This window comes from Panthera leo, chromosome F2, assembly GCF_018350215.1.
Source record: "Panthera leo isolate Ple1 chromosome F2, P.leo_Ple1_pat1.1, whole genome shotgun sequence".
Classification (NCBI taxonomy): Eukaryota; Metazoa; Chordata; class Mammalia; order Carnivora; family Felidae; genus Panthera; species Panthera leo.
Window position 1 is genome coordinate 228,712 of NC_056695.1, and position 18,780 is coordinate 247,491.

Below are 18,780 nucleotides of genomic sequence, written 5' to 3' on the forward strand. Positions count from 1 at the left end.
AATTTAACTGGGGCGCCTGGGTGGCTCAGTCGGTTAGGCATCTATGTCTTGATTTCAGCTCAGGTCAGGATCTCAGTGTTCGTGAAATCAAGCCCCCAGTGGGGATCTGCCCTGAGAGCACGGAGCCTGCTTGGAATTCTCTGTCTCCCTTTCTGCCCTTCCCTTGCTCTCATATACCTGGGGTCTCTCCTCTCTCTCAAAATAAACTTTAAAAAAAGAATAATTTTACTAATTTTCAGTATTTGACTTTAAATCTTGATTGACTTCAAAACAGGTTAGGACATTCCTGTTAAATTCTAAATTTATTTTCTAGAATTAAACTTCCCTGGTTGATAGGAAGGATTAAGATGATAGCTCTTACGATTTTGTCTTCTGAAGTGTGCAAGCCGGCTTTTTTTAGCATTATTGCTTCAGTTACTAAGAAGTGGCAGATACCCAAACTCGGATCCTCACTGCTGGGGTGTTGTGGCCAGGCGGGTTTGGCCTATCTCCAGCGCTAGTGTTGGGCTCAGGAGGTAGTGGAAAGGGAGGGTGGGGTGAAGTCTCTGTGGAGCCCGCAGGGTTCGCAATGAAGAGGATTTGGGGGTTCGGGAAGGAGAGGGGCGTGTCGCCCTTGGGCTCCACTTCTGGCTTGCAGAGGCAGGGCAGGGGCATTGGGCAGAAGAACAATAGAATTGACAACTTGCTGCTGGGTTACCATGTCCAAGAAACAGATCTCAGAAAGATCCGCAAGGCTGCTTGCGTGGGCAACGCAGCGCAAGGGCAACAGATTCTGTTCTTCGGGGAAATGGCGTGGATGATAGAGACAAGATGAACAGGTATTAGGGGCTTGGAGGCTGGCAGGGAGGAGGCGGGACAGACGTGGAGAAGAGCACACCAGGCCTAGCTCTACCTGTGCATCTGAGCCCTCCCTCGGGGAGCTGGGTTCTCTTCCCTCCTGAGGTCCCGCTGCCCCTCGGTCGTGGGAACCCTACGTGGTCTAGCACCAGGCCGACAGCGTGAGCGGCAAAAACAAAGTCTTCAGCTGCCCTGGCACGTACCCGTTAATTCCTGAATAGACCATTTGACTCTCAAGTTTGACGTGATTTACCCAAATTTCAATAGTAATACACACGAAATGAAGTGTCGACATGTTGTTTTTAATGGACTCATTTTCATAACATAACGTCATAGAAAAGTGCATAATGGGAGAAATAATTCCTGTAATCAACTTCTGGGCTAGAAATTCTTGGGACAAAATCCAGTATCCAGTTTATGTCTGTGTACACTTAGGTATGTGTGCTATTTCCTGAGGGACCTTGGAAGGACATTTTCAAGTGGAAGTTGGCTTTGAATAGGAGGACTCCTTTTTCTCAAAATGTGTACCCTTCCTGTATTTGTCAGTTTTAAGTAAAGCAAATGAAAGCATCCTGGTTTTAAGAATTTTGAGCTACACATGCTCTTCTTTGATGTCATTAAGGAAATTTTTGGACTCACTATCTTGTACATCTGAAAGTGATAGAACACTGTATGTTAACAAACTGGAATTAACCTAAGAACTTAATGTTTTTGTATAGGAGGTAGATTTGCCCTTCCAGATATCAAAATGTACCTGAAATTTCCACAAATTATTCATTTACAAACAGCTGAAAAGACCGATAAAGGAGTGGTGCAGAGTAGAACATGACCAACGCTCAAATATACATAAGACTTTTGAATTTCATACTGGTGACATTGCATATTAGTAGGAAAAGGTGAACTATTCGTAAGTAGTGGAGAAACAGCCGATTTGGAGAAAACTTGTTAGAATTTTATCTCCCTAAAATAAGTTCCAGATGGGCTATAAATTGAAAAATTGTAATATGCAAAATAAGAAAAGTAACAGAAAAAAATCCCACAAATGCCTATTTACCCATCCTAAGAATGACTTGAAAAGCAAGACTTTTGGGGGGGTGCCTGGGTGGCTCAGTCAGTTAAGTCTCTGACTCTTGATTTCGGCTCAGGTCCTAATCTCAGGTGTTCGTGGGTTCAAGCCCTTCGACGGGCTCCCTGCTGTCAATGTGGAGCATGCTTGGGATTCTGTGTTGCCTCTCTCTCTCTCTCTATTTCTCTCTCTCAAAAAAAAAAAAAAAAAAAAATTTGGGCCCCTGGGTGGCTCAGTTTGTTAAGCAGTCTGACTTTCGGAGTCATAATCCCGTGCTTTGTGGGTTCGAGCCCCGCTTCAGGCTCTGTGCTGACAGCTCAGATTCTGTGTCTCCCTCTCTCTCTGCCCCTCCCTTGCTTGCACGCTGTGTCTCTTTCTCTCAAAAATAAATATTAAAAAATATTTTTTTAAATCAAGAATTCTGGAGATTTATTTAGCAACATAAAAAACTAAAAGTCTCTATCAGAAAATATTATTAAAATAAAAGACAAGGCACTTGCAAATATTTACAACATATTTGTATCCGGCAACAAAATTTATCTTCATTTTACAGGGAAGTCTTTGAAAACAAAACGTACAAAAATCTGTAATTTGAAATCGTGCAAAGTATTTCTTTGCATATCTACAAGGGGCCAGTGGACATAGGGAAATACAGTGTCCGTGGGAAAAAGAAATCTAAGTGAAAAAGGGACTGAAATAGTTTTTCATCTACAACCTTTGTGAAAGAGTGATGTTGCTTATACTGCGGCTTAAAGTTTAGGTTGTTTTCAACTTCCCAATAGACAATTTGGTGTAAGTACCCCTTTTAAAAAATATGTATTCCTTTTACCCATCAATTTTAGTTCTACTAAAATATCTTTAGGAAATCACTAGAGATAAATGACATATATTTTGCTTTTCTCAGCACTATTTAAAATAGCAATGTTTTAAGAAACACTCGTACTATGGCTTTTATAAGTAAATGTCATTACATCCATAAGATGGATCTGTGATCATTGAAAGTGGCATAGATAATAAATATACACAGAGATGCAAAGCTGTGCTTTAGTTTTTCAAGTAAGAAAAAAATCAGTGTGATCGTAGGTACACAGCCCAAAAATGCACAAAATGTGATGACACTTATTTCTGAGCCTTTGTATTTACATAGATTTTTCTCTGCCTTCAAAGAAACTCTGTGCTTTCTACAGGAAAAGGTGTATAAAGGTCCTATTAAAAGTTTATTATCAACAGAAAGGGTTTATTATCGTTGAAGTAACCCTGGAAAAGAGCAAGAATATAAATCTTATAAACATAAGAATAATTTCTCATTTTGATTTAAAAAATATTGTTGGATTTAATATAAGCCAAGTGAGTTAATTAAAATGTATTTTGAAGATTGGCATATTTGGACAACTTTGTGCTTCAGAAGTAAAGTGAGTATTTTTATTTGCACTTGTAGATTTTATTATGCATATATTAAGAAGATACATGTTTTCTGTTTTAGGTAGCTTTATTACATGTAATAGGTAAATGATTTATATTAATCATGAAAGTAAAATATATTAGTTGTGTGCTTATGAAAAAAATAAGTCCTAGCAAATATAAGTGATTATTTACTGTTTCAGAAGTATGCTTTCCTTTATATACATTTTCTTTAAAAATTTTGAAGTCTCCTACTGTATTTATCCACTCTTTCCATCCATTTATTTATCAACTAGAACCTGCACATATATTATATAGCGGACATAGTCTACCCAAGATCCTTTTCTCAAAAACTTCATTTTGCACAGTATGAGCAAGATGAGATATTTTGTTTTTTATTTTCTAAAGATTTTATTTTTTTAAGTTTATGTTTTGAGAGGGATGGGGTGGGGTGGGGGTGGGGGGAATAGAGGGACAGAGAGAGAATCCCAAGCAGGCCCCATGCTGAAAGCAGGAACTTTTCCAATACACTTTTCAAAAAGTCCCAACACGGGGCTTGAGCCAGTGAACATGAGATCGTGACTTGAGCCCAAATCAAGAGCTGCACGCTTAACGGACTGAGCCACCCAGGTGCCCCAGCTTTTGTGTACTTTATGTTTTAAGTGTTATTTATTGTTGAGGGTGAAAGCATGAGCAGGGGAGGGGGAAGGGAGAGGAAGGACAGAGCATCTAAAGCAGGCTCTGCACCAGATTTCATTTTAAAGTAATCTCTATACCCATCGTGGGGCTCAAATTTACAACCTTGAGATCAAGGTCCTATGCTCTACTGACTGAGCAAGCAAGGCACCCCTAAGATGAGAAATTTTACATTGAAGTATTAAGACTTAATCTCAATGGGAAGTTTTCTTCCTTCCTTTCAAAGTTTCTGAAGATAGGAAATTGTAAAAGATAACCTTTACCTGCCCTTCTGAAATTTATGAGAGTAGTTAGTACTAATATTGATCACTGGAAATGATTTTCGTACAATCTGTAGACCTCAATATTTAATAAAATGAACTGTTCCTAGTCATTGGAATCCTGAGTTTCCTTTGTCTTAAACTTTCTTGAGAGGCAAAGTAAGAAATCCTTAAAATTTTTTTCTTTTGTTAATTTAGTCCTATTTTGCTATAATGCTTTTCAGAACTAAAATTTATTTAAGTGCCAATCATATTAGAACTGCAATAGACCTATTGTATATACCATCATTTCACATAATGGAAGGCACGAAGATTCTATGGTATCCCACTATTTTATATACCAAAAATTTTTTTAAAGACCGGCCATTTACAATTGTAAGACAATTTGAGTTATAAATTGCATTACAATGTCAGAGATATTAAAATGTGACAAAATGAGCATCTTAGAATCACTGAAACGCAGTATTCTTGCTAATCCTTAAAACTTGTCTGCAAAGTAGGTGTAATTGTATCAAGATACCTAATTGAAGTGTTGTCTATGTACAGCAGTAGTAATGGTAAAATTATCTTATCCAACAACTATTGAGATGTTATTTGTGCTAGGAATTGTTCTAATTACTTGCATAGATCCTCTTTTAAGCATCACAACAAGGTCTTGTGAGATAACTACTCTGTATTTCATTTCATTTCATTTCATTTCATTTTATTATTTATTTTTACTAATCTCTACACGTACTGTGGGGCTTCAAACTCATGACCCTGAGATCAAGAGTTACATGCTCTTCAGACTGAGCTAGCCAGGTGACCCGAGACAACTACTATTTTTATCCCCTTTTGTTGAGGACATTGAGGATAAGTCTAAGCAATAACTACTGAGTGACAGAGTTAAAACTAGGATTCAAACCCAAGCGGAGGTGAATCCCGAGGACATGTTCTTCTCTTCAAACAGGCTGTTCTTTTATTAGTGTGATGAGTAATCACTACTAAATATTGTATTTTCTCCAGGGGAAAACTGAATCTTTGTTTTGGAGGCATAGGAATAACATGCTACTTAATGTTTACAAATTCCTGAATTAACTGCAAGTTTTGAGAGAGTGCACTATCATTTCCTAAAAAGTCCTCTCACTTTTTTAGGACTTCTCTCCATTTGGCCTGTGCCAATGGCCATCCAGAAGTGGTGACCCTCCTAGTAGAGAGGAAATGTCATCTTAACTTCTGTGATCATGAAAACAGGACAGCTCTCATGAAGGTATGTAGTAGCAGCTATGTCTGCCTGAGATAGATTTGATGTCCTTACTTAGAATGAAAATGAAGTTATTGCCTTGAAACAAAACTAATTGGTGAGAACCGTGGCAAGCTTACTTTAAATTCTCAGAATTTACACTCTGTTTATTGGCATATCACTGACAGGCCGTACAGTGCCAGGAAGAGAAATGTGTAAACATACTATTGGAAAATGGTGCCTATCCAAATATTAGGGATATGAGTGGCAACCCTGCTCTCCACTATGCGGCCTTTGGTGATAATATATCCATAACAGGGAAGCTGCTGCTGTACAATGCGAATACTGAAGCAAGAAATAAGGTAAAGAACTAATTTATACAGTATTTGAAATTTTATATATATATGAATATTTTAGCCTCAAAATGTTTTATTTCACACACACACACGTACACTCACTCACTGAATTCTATACATCAGGCCCTGTCATCATGGAAATAACTCCAATGCCAAGTCAGAGAGGGCTAGAAAAAGGTAGTGCCTACAGAAAGGGCAAAGTTTTATCTCCCAGCCACCCTTCCACCTCAGAAAGAAAATGTTTCCATTAGTGCCTACAAGTGGATGGTAGTCTCAGAGCCCATAAAGGGCTAAAAGGTCTAGAGGGGAGTGAGGTGATGATGGAGGCTGGGTGCTATGCAGGGGCTTAGGCAAGGGATGCTGCTGGGGATAGGGGGGGGGAGGAATAGAGACCCAGACCCATCAGGGAGAGCTTGGATGTGTGCAAGCGGGAGGAGAAAGCAGGTTGTAGGTGCTGGGCACTGCAGGCCCCGGTGCTCTGAAGATGAGGGCATTGGGGTCAGGTCATGTCTTGACATCCAGCAAAGGCATCTACTTGTGTTAGTAGCCACTCGTCCAGCCATGTACCATGTTGGGTGTCCCACTTCAGAGAGTAGCTCCTGCCCAACTTTGTGTAGCTCCTCAGCAGGGTTGTAACTGTACATGGGGAGTAGATGATGGCCACACTTGCTGGCCCACCGGCCTTTTCTTTGACATGCATTACCTCTCACTGTTGAAGCCCTTAGAAGAACACCTTTGGTTGACAAGGGTAGGGTCAATTTTACGTATTTGGAAGTTCAAGTATTCCCTGAATGAAAATATTTGGCAATAACTTATTTATCTAAGATTTCTTTGTTTCTTTTTTCCTTATTATTTTTTTATTTATTTTTGAGAGAGACAGAGACAGAACAAGAGCGGGAGAGGGGTAGAGAGAGAGATGGAGACACAGAATCTGAAGCAGACTCCAGGCTCCCAGCTGTCAGCACAGAACCCAATGCAGGCATGAACTCATGAACCATGAGACTAAGACCTGAGCCAAAGTTGAATGCTCTACCAACTGAGCCACCTAGGCACCCCTAAGATTTCATTTTAAATAAGGATACTTGTAAAGAAACATTAGAGAATTCTACTTTGTTTTCTGTTTATGGCGAATAATTATGAAAACAATATATTTGTTAAAGGTAAAACATTCCGTTTTCAAACAATTTCCCATCAAATTTTTTTATTAGTGGAAAACAACACGGGAAAGCAAAATTTTCCCTAAGCTTTGTCTTAAAACTCAAAGAAAACAAATGTATTTTACAATAAAAAATATTGCTGCTGTTGACAAGTTCCTATCTGATAAAAAAGTGATTTAAAAAAATGGGATTTTTTTATTGGCCAAGGCTTAAGAGAAAAAAGGGGAAAGGAGGGAGCAGTCAGAACTAAGTAGGCCAATTTGGAAATTTGACAAGTGAGAAAAAATAACAAGAAGAAGTTGTTTATTCTATTTTTTTTCCCCTTCATTTCAAGGAGTCTTCAATTTTTGAGGGGAATAATTGTTACTTAGGGAAAGAGTGAGTTGTAAACCTGCCTAGAGACCAAGTGTAGGAGGACTCAGAGGAAATCAGATTGGCAGTGAACAGGTGGTTGATTACAAGTGGGCAAGGAGAAGAAAGAACAAATAATTAACTGTCATATAATCCTATTCTGGCAGAAACAGCCACTTAAGAGTCTAAACTCTGCTCTGAAATCTAGAATATCTTGGGAAGTAAGAAGTTTAAAAGTAATGAAATCAAGTTGCACTTTGACTTTACATTTAGTCCCTGTTCTACCTCTGCTCAGGGAAATTAAATGCAGTTTTGATAAGTCATTCTTTTGGCTAAATCTTCAAATGATGGAGTTGGCCACATAGATGAGACTGATGTGATTGCTGCACCAGCTCTCAGCTAGAATTGTGGTGGTGAATCCCCGTGCCCTGGGGAAATTTCAATTTTTTTTAACAAGCCTAAACTCTCCCCTGAAGAGTTTGAGTAAATCTAGTAACATGTATACATAGACATGGATATTTAGAAATATTTTTTTTGAGACTGTGCTACAACTCTTGGGTAAGAAATACTGGGGTGTGTGGGTGGCTCAGTCAGTTAAGTGTCTGACTTCAGGCTCAGGTCGTCATCTCACAGTTCACAAGTTCTAGCCCTGTGTTGGGCTCTGTGCTGACAGCTTAGACAGAGCCTGGAGACTGCTTCATATTCTGTAGTCTCCCTCTCTTTTTGCCTCTCTCCTGCTCGTGCTCTTTCTCTCTCTTCCACAAAAAGTGGACATTTTAAAAAAAAAGAAAGAAAAAGCTACTGAATGGAGAGGTACCCAGGTTGTTCGGTTGATTAAGCGTCCGACTTCCACTCAGGTTGTGATCTCATGGTTTGTGAGTTCGAGTCTCACACTGGGCTCTGCACTGATGGTGCAGACACACATGAGAGTCTCTCTCCCTGCCCCTCCCCCACTCGTTCACGCTTGCTCTCTCTCTCCCTGTCTCTCATATTAATAGCCATTTGGTTATTACAAGCAATGTTTTCCTGATTGCAATAGGAGAAAATCTTGATTCTTCTTTATTTGTTGAAGATATGTTAACGACTGTCTTATGAGGTCTGTTAAATTCATATAGGCCTGGCATAATCCAAATGGTAGTTTTAAACTTGGAAATGTAGTTAGTGACAATACAGTTGAGAATTCTTTTCATAATTTAGTTTCAGCATAGTTTTGAACTAATTTGTCTATTTGATTAACAGTCTGGGAGAATTAAACACAGATTGCAGTTTTAATAAGCGTTGGAAAAATTCTTAAAGTAGGTGCTACGTGTTTTATTGTTGTGATTCTTTTAGACAGAGAGTGAGTGGGGGAGAAGGGCAGAGGGAGAAAGGGAGAACATCAAGCAGGCTCCAAGCTCAGTGCCAAGCTTGATGCAGGACTCAGTCCCACAACTCTGGGATCATGACCTGAGCTGAAGTCAAGCATCAGATGCTCAACTGACTAATCCACCCAGGCTCCCCTCTTATGAGTCTTAATAGCAATGTTTATTACATGTTGGGGCTTAAGATTTTGGTAAAGGTGATACTGATACTTCAGGAAAGATTTACATACATAAATTTGCTTTATACACAACCAAATTACCCTTGGCCTGACTAAATTTGGCCACTGGGTGTGTTTCGTTTCCTCCATAAATTGAGTCATTTAAAATTATGACACTCATGCAGAAATCTGGATTTCAGACTTTTCTTATACAATCATACCTTGTACTTTGAGTCCATACCACTGTTTGGTATGAATTCCAGTGGCTGCCCTTTTTTTTTTTTTAACGTTTATTTATTTTTGAGACAGAGAGAAACACAGCATGAAAGGGGGAGGGGCAGAGAGATAGGGAGACACAGTATCGGAAGCAGGCTCCAGGCTCTGAGCCATCAGCCCAGAGCCCGACGCGGGGCTCGAACTCAAGACCGCGAAATCGTGACCTGAGTTGAAGTCGGACGCTTAACCAAATGAGCCACCCAGGCGCCCCGTGGCCGCCCTTTTTATATGAGGTGTGTCTCCAGTTTGCTATTGTCCCCACTTATGTTCTTCACTTACTCGAGTCACCTACTTTGCCTCCATAAGCATTGCGTTTACAATTACTGTTTTATGATATATATATATACACACACACAAACACACACATATATTTATACACACACATATACATATATATATTTTTTAGACTGTGCTAATCAGATCTCTTTTGGACACCAAGAAACCTTGGTAATTTTTTTTAAAGTTAATTTTGAGAAAGAGAGAGAGAGAATCCCTAGGAGGCACTGGGTTTGAATTCATGAATCATGAGACCTGCCTTGAGCCAATATCAAGAGTCAGATGCTTAACTGACTGAGCTACCCAGGCGTCTCTCTTTTATGGTCTATTTTGATAAAGATTTCAAGGTTTTCAAGGCAGTCCATATTGATTCATAATATATATTTTGTATTTTATGTTAATATCTTCGGAATAAAATTGAATTTTCCAAGTTAGACTTTCTAAGTTGTTTTTGTATTGTATTTGTTTTTTTTAATGTTTATTGATTTTTGAAGGAGAGAGAGCACGTGCATGAGTGGGGGAGGGGCAGAGAGAAAGGGAGACACAGAATCCCAAGCAGGCTCCAGGCTGAGCTGTCAGCATAGAGCCCAATGCAGGGCTTGAACTCACAAACCATGACATCATGACCTGAACCGAAGTCAGCCTTTTAACTGACTGAGCCACCCAGGTGCCCCATAAGTTAGTTTGAAAAGACAATTTTCCTTCTGTATACTATAAATAATCGTATTCCTGGGGCGCCTGGGTGGCTCAGTCGGTTGAGCGTCCGACTTCCGCTCCGGTCATGATCTCGCTGTCTGTGAGTTTGAGCCCCGTGTGGGGATCTGTGCTGACAGCTCAGAGACTGTAGCCTGCTTCGGATTCTGTGTCTCCCCCTCTCTCTACCCCTCGCCCACTCATGCTCTGTCTCTCTCTGTCAAAAATAAATAAACATTAAAAGAAACAAAATTTGAATAATCGTATTCCTATTGGAATATTTGCAAACCGTATTAGATTAATCATGGTTACAGTTGAATAGGTTATGCCTATTGCAGACAATATTCTCTTTCTCCTCAGCATTGTTCCCTAAAAATGCAAATAATGTAGTCACTTTCATTATGCTAAAAATGATCTGTATAAATCAGTGTTTGAATTTTTATTGATAAGCCATTATATTTTTATTTCCGATTTATAGTTTCCCTAAAATATAAAGTAAGTAGCTATTCCAGTGGAAACTGGAATACAACTAGAATACAAACAGATTTTTTTAGAAGTAGATACGTATTAGGGTCCCAGGATTATTATAATTGACAATAAAATTTCATATGGAGCTTCCTAACAGTTAAGATAAAAATTTAGCATTTTATAATACGAGAAAGCCCATGGGCTATTTAATATTAAGTAATCAAAGTTCATTTGAAGCTTAACTCTTGGAGTTCTGAGCCCATCCCCTTAGTGACCCATTTGGAGCAGTGATGCCTTATGTTGACATCTCAGATGTCAGTGGATCCTGATACCACTGACAGAAGACAAGCAAGTTTGTATAACTTGGGGAAAAGCTTCACCTTTATGGAAATCTCTCCAAACTATATCCCTGAAACTCTGATTCCTCAAATGTGAATGTTTGCCACAAAAAGGATTGTCAAATGGGGACTGAGCAGATTTACATGGATTTCTGTAATGCCAGACATATAATGCAGTTTTATAATATATCTCAAACATAGATGATCATGAAATCTTTCCATTGGGACATAGTACTTACCTTCTGGGAAAGTAGGTATTCTTTGGAAGATAATTTAAGAAACACTACTCCAGAGATCGTCATTTAGGTTATTAATTTAGTAAAAGTACTTAAAGCATTTACTGCTGTGTTTTGGAGTTTGGAGATATACAGATAAAAAATAGTCCCTGCTCTCAAGAAGCTCTTGGTTTAGATAGGGAACTATACATTATACCATAAGTGCTGTGATAGAAGCAACGATCTTGGAACAAGTACTGTTTGAAGTGAGTTTGGGAGAATGACTTCATATAATCTGTTGAAGAAGGTGGAGAAGGGCTATTTAATTAAAAACAATTTTTAATGTGTATTTCTTTTTGAGAGAGAGAGAGGGCAGAGAGAGAGAGAGAGACAGAATCTGGAACAGGTTCCAAGATGTGCGCTGCCAGCATAGAGCACAATGCAGGGATCGAACTCACAAACCCTGAGTTCATGACCTGAGCTGCAGTTGGTCCCTTAACCAACTGAGCCACCCACGTGCCCCAGTGGAGGAGGGCTATTTTAAAGAGAAGCAGCAGCAAGTGAAGCACAGTGGTAGGAGGGAAGAGGCCATTTTTTATTTACTTTTTGTATTATATGTTTAAGTTTAGAGGATATTTTGCATGGTTTAAAATTCTGTATGGAAAGGTGTCATTTTGTAAATTCTAAATTGTTTTTGCTCTTTTACAGGAAAACATCACACTACTTCTAGTTGCTGTAAATGAAAAAAACAGCAAATAGTGGAAGTTTTAGTAAAAAAGGCAGCAAATATAATTGCAGAGGATAAATTAAAAAGGTAGTTTTCTTTTAAACCTTAGTATGGTTCTAGAGTGGTAATAAATATTCAATTCAGGAAGATTAACTTCAGAAGATTAATTTATAATTATATAGTGAAAAATGTCAACACATCACCAGTTAGGCAGAAAGCAGTTATTCTGACTGGGCAAGATGAAGAACAGGGTATAGCAGAATTCATATTCCTTGGTGATGTTGACTCATGTCATTTGCAGTGTTTAAGTAGGTTCCATGTTTGGCGTGGAGTCCAACGCTGGGCCTGAACTCATGACTCTGAGATCAAGACTTGAGCTGAGGTCGAGTCTGATGCTTAACCAACTGAGTCACCCTGTTGCTCCTGCAATGGTTTTTTTGTTTGTGTTTTTGTTTTTGTTTTCTGCCACATGATTTTGTGTTAACTAAAGGGATTTCATTTTAGTTTTATAAAGGGTGGACTCTCAGCTCTTAATTTACTTAAGGGCAAAATATTGGCTTTATTAAACCTTTTATGGTATTTTTTAAACTTCTACTTCATAGAGGCACCTGGGTGGCTCAGTTGGTTAAGCATCCGACTTTGGCTCAGGTGATCTTCTTATGGTTCGTGGGTTGAACCCCACATCAGGCTCTGTGCTGACAGTGCACAGCCTGCTTCAGATTCTCAATCTCTCTCTGTCTCTCTCTCTCTCTGTCTCTGCCCCTTGCCCACACTCTCGCGTGCACTCTCTCTCTTTCTCAAAATAAATCATTAATTAAAAAAAAAAAAACCTCTACTTCATATACATTTTTCCTTCAAAGATGTATACTGGGGTGCTTGGGTGTCTCGGTTAATTCTATGACTTTGGCCGTGGTCATGATGTCATGGTTCATGGGCGCGAGCCCCACGCCAGGCTCTGTGCTGACAGGTCGGAGCTTGTAGCTGCTTTGGATTCTGTGTATACCTCTCTCCCTCTCCCTTGCTTGAGCTCTGTCTCTCAAAAGCAAATAAATGTTAAAAAAAAAGATGCATATTAAACATAAATAGGAGTTGTGTCTTTTGAATGACTTTTTTTAAATTGCTTTTTTTTTCTTTTTTGAGTAAAACTGATGTCGTTAGGTGATCTCTAAGTGATGATTAATTACTATTACCAAGTCTCATCAGGTTTTATCCTTTTCATGTCCAGTATATGTATTTTTGATTTTATTTTCAATTGGTAGGAGTAGAAATATGAAAGATAACTTTAACTCTATAGACTTTTCTTTTAATGAGGATGTTATAGGTGGGTGATAAAGAAGGAAGAGATGTGCTTTAGATTCACACAAGACTAGGTTCATTCATAGCTTTCCTACTGGCTAGGTGTTGTGACCTTGGGAGTGTTACGTATCATCACTAAATATGTTTCCTGATATGAAAAGGAGGATAATATTCTATCCTTCAAATGTGGTTGTGCGTAAATAATATTTTATATACATAGCATTTGATTTAGTGCCTACCATATGCTTATCAGCATCGTTAACTATAATTATGCCTATTTTGTTAGCATTCACATTAAATATTATCATTTTAAGCCTGCAGATAGTTTTTATACTTACTTGACCTCTAGATGGCTTTGAAGTGCACTATATCAGATTAAGGAAGAAATGAGGAATTATTTTTTTAAAATCTTTACCTATACAGATAAGTGACTTAGCATAGTTTCTTGTTTATCAAACGACTTTAAATTAGTAAGCCTATAATACATTACCCAAGTGGAACAAGAAGCTTCTTTTTTTCCCTTCATTTTAGTCTTGGAGATCTTTTACACAGATGAACACTGAAACATGTAAATGGTCGATTCTGAACAGATAGGCAAGATATTAACCTGTTAAAGTATATCAAATTAGCTGTTTAAATAACTCTAAATTCCTAAGAGTGAAGTTATCTGTTATTTTAGAACAGCCTTCATGTTTGCTGTAAATTATGACTCAAAAAATGTAGTCAGGCTTTTTCTTCTGCAAGTTATTGACCTCTTTCCTCAAGATGTATATGGATGGGCTGCAGATGAATATGCTTATATTAAGGGTTTTAATCTGTGTATTAAAATGCTAGTTATTACTAAACAGGTTTAAAATAATTTAACTGTTAACTTCATAACAGATGGGATTTCTTAGTTTGGTCAGGCAGTTTTGGAATGGCAGTCAGTCTACAACAGCCAGAAATCAAGAAAAGGACTAGAATAGTTGGAAGTAGGAAGGTGTGCAGGATTCTTTATCTCAGGACTTTTGAGACCTTTATCCTCCAGGATCCTAACCTAATCCATTTCATTTCAAGTATAACCCCTCTGCATGGGACACAAATAATGTTTCATCTGTGTTTTCTAACTAGTAACTTGGGTCTTGAAATGTTCAGTTTTGTAGAAGACCCTCTACTTTCCTTTGAGGGCTATCTCCTGTACTCTGTCCCTTGAATTTTCCAAGAACACAAGGAGCACCCTAAGACCAAAGAGACAGTCCTCTTTCACAAGTCATTTAGAGGGGAAAAAAGTCATCCTGAGCATTCTACAGTATCCTTTGATTCTGTTGCTGCAGCATTGCTTTTGATATTCATGATGCAGTCTTGTCATGATTGACCTTAACTCCCAGGATTCCCTTGCTGATCCAGAGTTTTCAGTCTTCATGGTGATCCACACTTGGATTTCAAAGCCACAAAGTTTCTTTGTTCACTGCATATGCACATATGCTCAGCAGCTATCCCAAAGACCCGGCACCCTGTTGGAGCCGCTGGGCTTCCTGGCTTTTGCCATACACCCCTGTCCCTCCACACTGAAAGACTTTATGTGGAACTCATATCTTAGCATAGACTTTCTTTATGAGTTACCATTTGAGGATATTTGTCTTTTTTTTTTTTTTTTGCCAGAAAATATTAGTTGGGACCATTCTAAGCTCTCAGAGAGGTTCAAATGATGCTACAGCAAGAGATCGGACTTCCCTTTCTCCTATGTTAGTAGATCTGTACCCGTGCCTTTTTTTTAAAGTAGGCTCCATACCCACCGTGGAGTCCAACATGGGGCTTGAACTCACGAGCCTGAGATCAAGACTCAAGCTGAGATCAAGAGTTGGATGCCCAACGGACTGAGCCACCCAGGTGCCCCTGGACCACCGCTTTAAATCCTGTGGAGCATCGTTTCTGAAGTCATGGAAGGTCTCATCTTGCCCTTCCCAGAGTAATGAGCATCACCTAAGAGGCCATGGCTTGATGTCATGTTTTGGGTATAATTTCTCACTAAAAACTCTTATCAACCTTGTAAAATAAGGCAGTAATTTCCCTTCTTTTATAGAGGGAGATTTTGAGCCAAAGAGAAGTGGCTTCTCCAAGAAAAAATAGCTATAGGTTATAGAGCTAGGATTCTGAGTTCCAGACACTTTCCATTCTGGCAAGCGATTTCTAATTATTGTCATTTCTATTTGATGTGTATTTACTTTTCGTAAAGGGAGACGGAGTACGAGCTGGGGTGGGGGGGTGGTTGCAGAGAGAGAGGGAGACACAGAATCTGAAGCAGGCTCCAGGCTCTGCATTATCAGCACAGAGCCCGACATGGGGCTCAAAGCCATAAACCGTGAGATCATGACCTGAGCTAAAGTTAGAGGCTTAACTACCCAGGTGCCCCTGGCAAGCTAGTTCTAATTTACTAAGCTAGAATGACTTCAATTCATGACTGGTTCATCTTCCTGTTTTTTTCTTCTTTAAGCACAGACCTGATGAAAATCTTCTAGAACGTACAAATTTGAAGTGTATAGGGTAATTCAAGTTTTGATATTTGTTCTGATATTATTTGAAATACTCTAAGAATTTGATGTATTTGGTAAATGTTTTTCATATCAGCATTAAAATAGTAATATTATTTATCACCCTTTTTTATACATAGCAGTTACAAAATAATTTGCCGACATAAAGAAGAAATCATGCTTAAAATTCTTTGCAAACAGCAATCCTGGTAAGACTTTACATAGTAAATTGTTCTTGGTGGTCCTAACATAAGTCAGAGTAACCGTGTTTGATAATGAAAGAACAATGAAGAAAACACCAGTGTGTAAATTGCATGTATATTTTTTTTCTTAATGTCTTTCTTTAGAGTCTAATGTTCAGAATGATTTAAGAAGTTAATTGTAGGTAATTGAAAATATGAGGCAGTATTATCTGAAAAGAAATTCATTATTTTAGTCATGACCCCGAAAATACCATGTGACATCTTTGTGTAATAAATACGAAAATGCTTTAACTGTTTATTTAGAGAGAGAGAGAGAAGGAAAGGGGCAGAGGAATGTAGACAGAGGATCCAAAGCAGGCTCCACCACTGACAGCAGAGAGCCCATTGTGGGGATCGAACTTGTGAGCTGCGAGATCACGATCTGAGCCAAGGTCAGATGCTTCACAAACTGAGTCACCCAGGTGCCCAGAGAAAAAAAAGATTTTTTAGTATGTTTTATGTTTCCTCCATAAACATATTATAACAAATTGCACTTGCTATAAAAATTGATCTTTTATAAAATGTTTACAAATGGATTATATTTAGTAAATATTGTTTCCTAGCGATTTGTCTCATTAAAAAATGAACCAGCCCTAAAACTGGGAATTCTACGGGAGTTTCCTGGTACCAGAAACAAATGGCAAATTAATAACTGCAAATCTTAGCTAGTGTGCAGCATTGCCAATGAGATTGTTTTTTACAGATAGCTTCCAGGAGTACCGAAGAAAAGCAATGCCTTGATGAGAGGCTTACGTTATTTCACATATTGTATCAACAAGGTCTCACCTTTGTCAACTTCACTCCTCATAAATCAAAACAGAATGAGAGGGGCGCTTGGGTGGCTGCGTCAGTTAAGTGTCCAACTCTTGATTTCAGCTCAGGTCATCCATATCTCACAGTTGGTGAGTTGGTGTCCTGTGTCAGACTTCTCTGTCGGGCTCTTTGCTGACAGCTCAGAGACTCTGTGGCATTTTCCCCTTTCCTTCTCTCTTTGCCCTCCCTTGTACATGCATGCTCTGTCGTTCTCTGAATAAACATATAAAAACAACAGAAATCCAGAATGAGATATGTTGACTTCATTAGAACAATGTTTTCTTCTGTTTGTTGGAGAATTGTCATGACACTGTAATTTGGTTAGAATAAGATAGTCTATTGCCATTAGTCAAAATTTTATCTTCATAAGTATTCATATAGGGCAACTTGGGCTCCAGAAATTATAACTGCACAAAGATGTTTCACAATCACATACACAAAAATTGGTACAGTTGCTCTCTAGTGGTGGCACCTAATGCACTGTACAATGTGAAAAGTAGGAAGAAAGCTTTAACTTGGTAGACTCTTACCAAAGAACTTCTGTAGGTTAGTTTTGGAAGTTACAGGAAAGTCAAAGAACAGACAGCGTTTTGATCATTAAGGTGCTCATGACAGAATAGAGCTGTCCCTGTGGTTTTTGAAACAGAAAAGTTTCTGTCGTTTTTAAAAATAATTTTCTAAAGAATCATTTTTATTCATGTAGATTTGTTCACTTCACAAGTAACTCTTAAGTGCCTGTTAGCTACTGTTATCTTGTTGTAGAATACAAACATTAAAAAACCAGTCTCTGCACCCCAGTTTTTTGTTACCACTGCCATTTTTATTATTTACTCTAGTGCTTACTAGGTGCCAGAGTCTCGTAGAGCTTATAATTATCATTGTTATTTTGTATTGGCATTTGTTCCAGTTACCGTAAGTTCACGGTGAGGAATCCGTGTTTTCAGAGACTGGGTAGAATCTACCGTAAGCGTGCAGAGTGAGTAGTTCAGTTTGCCAGGTAGAGAGGCAGAAGGACAAACATTTGTATGTTTGAGACTATTTGTAAACTATCATGATTAAGTGTTTGGGGGAGTACACAACAGTGCAGAGGCAAAGGTTTACGAGTGAACTTAGCAGGATTTATGAGCAGTTGGGTTTTGTTGGTAGAAAACGTGTGCTATGGCCATGGTTGGGATTGAGGTGAATACATAGGTAAGACAAGCTTATGGAAGCTTGTTAGTGCTATAGAAAGGAGTAGATCTTACCCGATAGGCCTTGGGAAATTTCTTCGGTAGAATGCTTTTAGCGGCAAATAGGTCACTTCTAACAGTGACTAAAACAGTAGGAACCAGAAATATTTTGATGGTTCAGTGATGTCATCAGGGTCCCAGCCTTTCCTTGTCCAGTTTTGGAGTTGGTGGTATTTTTATTTCTCTTTTCCAGGGTGGCTAATTAGCAAGAGCTCCAGGTATCATATTCTCACATGGCAACATCCAGTGGGTGGGAAAGACTGCTTTTCTTTAGGTGTTTCTTTTCACTAGGAAGAAGCTTTTTGTAGACTTTTTCTAACATTTTAAAGACTAGGTTACATCACACACTCATTCAACTGGTCCCTGGTAAATCAGGTACTGTGATTAGCTTAGAATAATCCTTACTCTTTTTGAAGCCAGGGTGAGGCCACCTTCTTTGTGTATGGAGACAATAAATATCGAAATAAAGTTGTGATTCTCTAGCAAGAGTGAAGAATATGGAATGGTTCTTAGGGAGGGGGCCAGCAGTATTTGATGCAGGGATTTTGGAGAATTTGAAGCAGAAGACTAATAAGATTAGATTTGAGTTAAGACACTCTGGTTAATGCATAAAATACAGATTAGCAAGCCTTTTTCCTAAAGAGCCAGTGAATATTTTAGGTGATGTGGTCTCTCAGCTCTGCCCTTGTAGTGTGAAAGCAGCCATAGCAATATGTAAGTGAAGACATGGGACTTTGCCCCAATATAACATTATTTACAGAACAAAATGGCAGGTTGGATTTGGCCTGTGACCGTGGTTCGCTGAACCCTCATATGGAGAATAGGTTATAGG

The 18,780-nt window shown here is 38.7% G+C and overlaps 1 protein-coding gene across 1 annotated transcript in view; it reads left to right on the plus strand.

Annotated features, from left to right (window-relative positions):
• Window positions 1–568: 568 nt before the first annotated feature.
• Window positions 569–18,780, plus strand: part of POTEA (POTE ankyrin domain family member A) — a 78,016-nt gene continuing 59,804 nt past the window's right edge. The window contains 6 exon segments of the mRNA XM_042924386.1: window positions 569–773; window positions 776–818; window positions 5,395–5,509; window positions 5,671–5,844; window positions 11,840–11,870; window positions 11,873–11,945. Coding sequence (XP_042780320.1) covers window positions 569–773; window positions 776–818; window positions 5,395–5,509; window positions 5,671–5,844; window positions 11,840–11,870; window positions 11,873–11,945 — 641 coding nt within the window.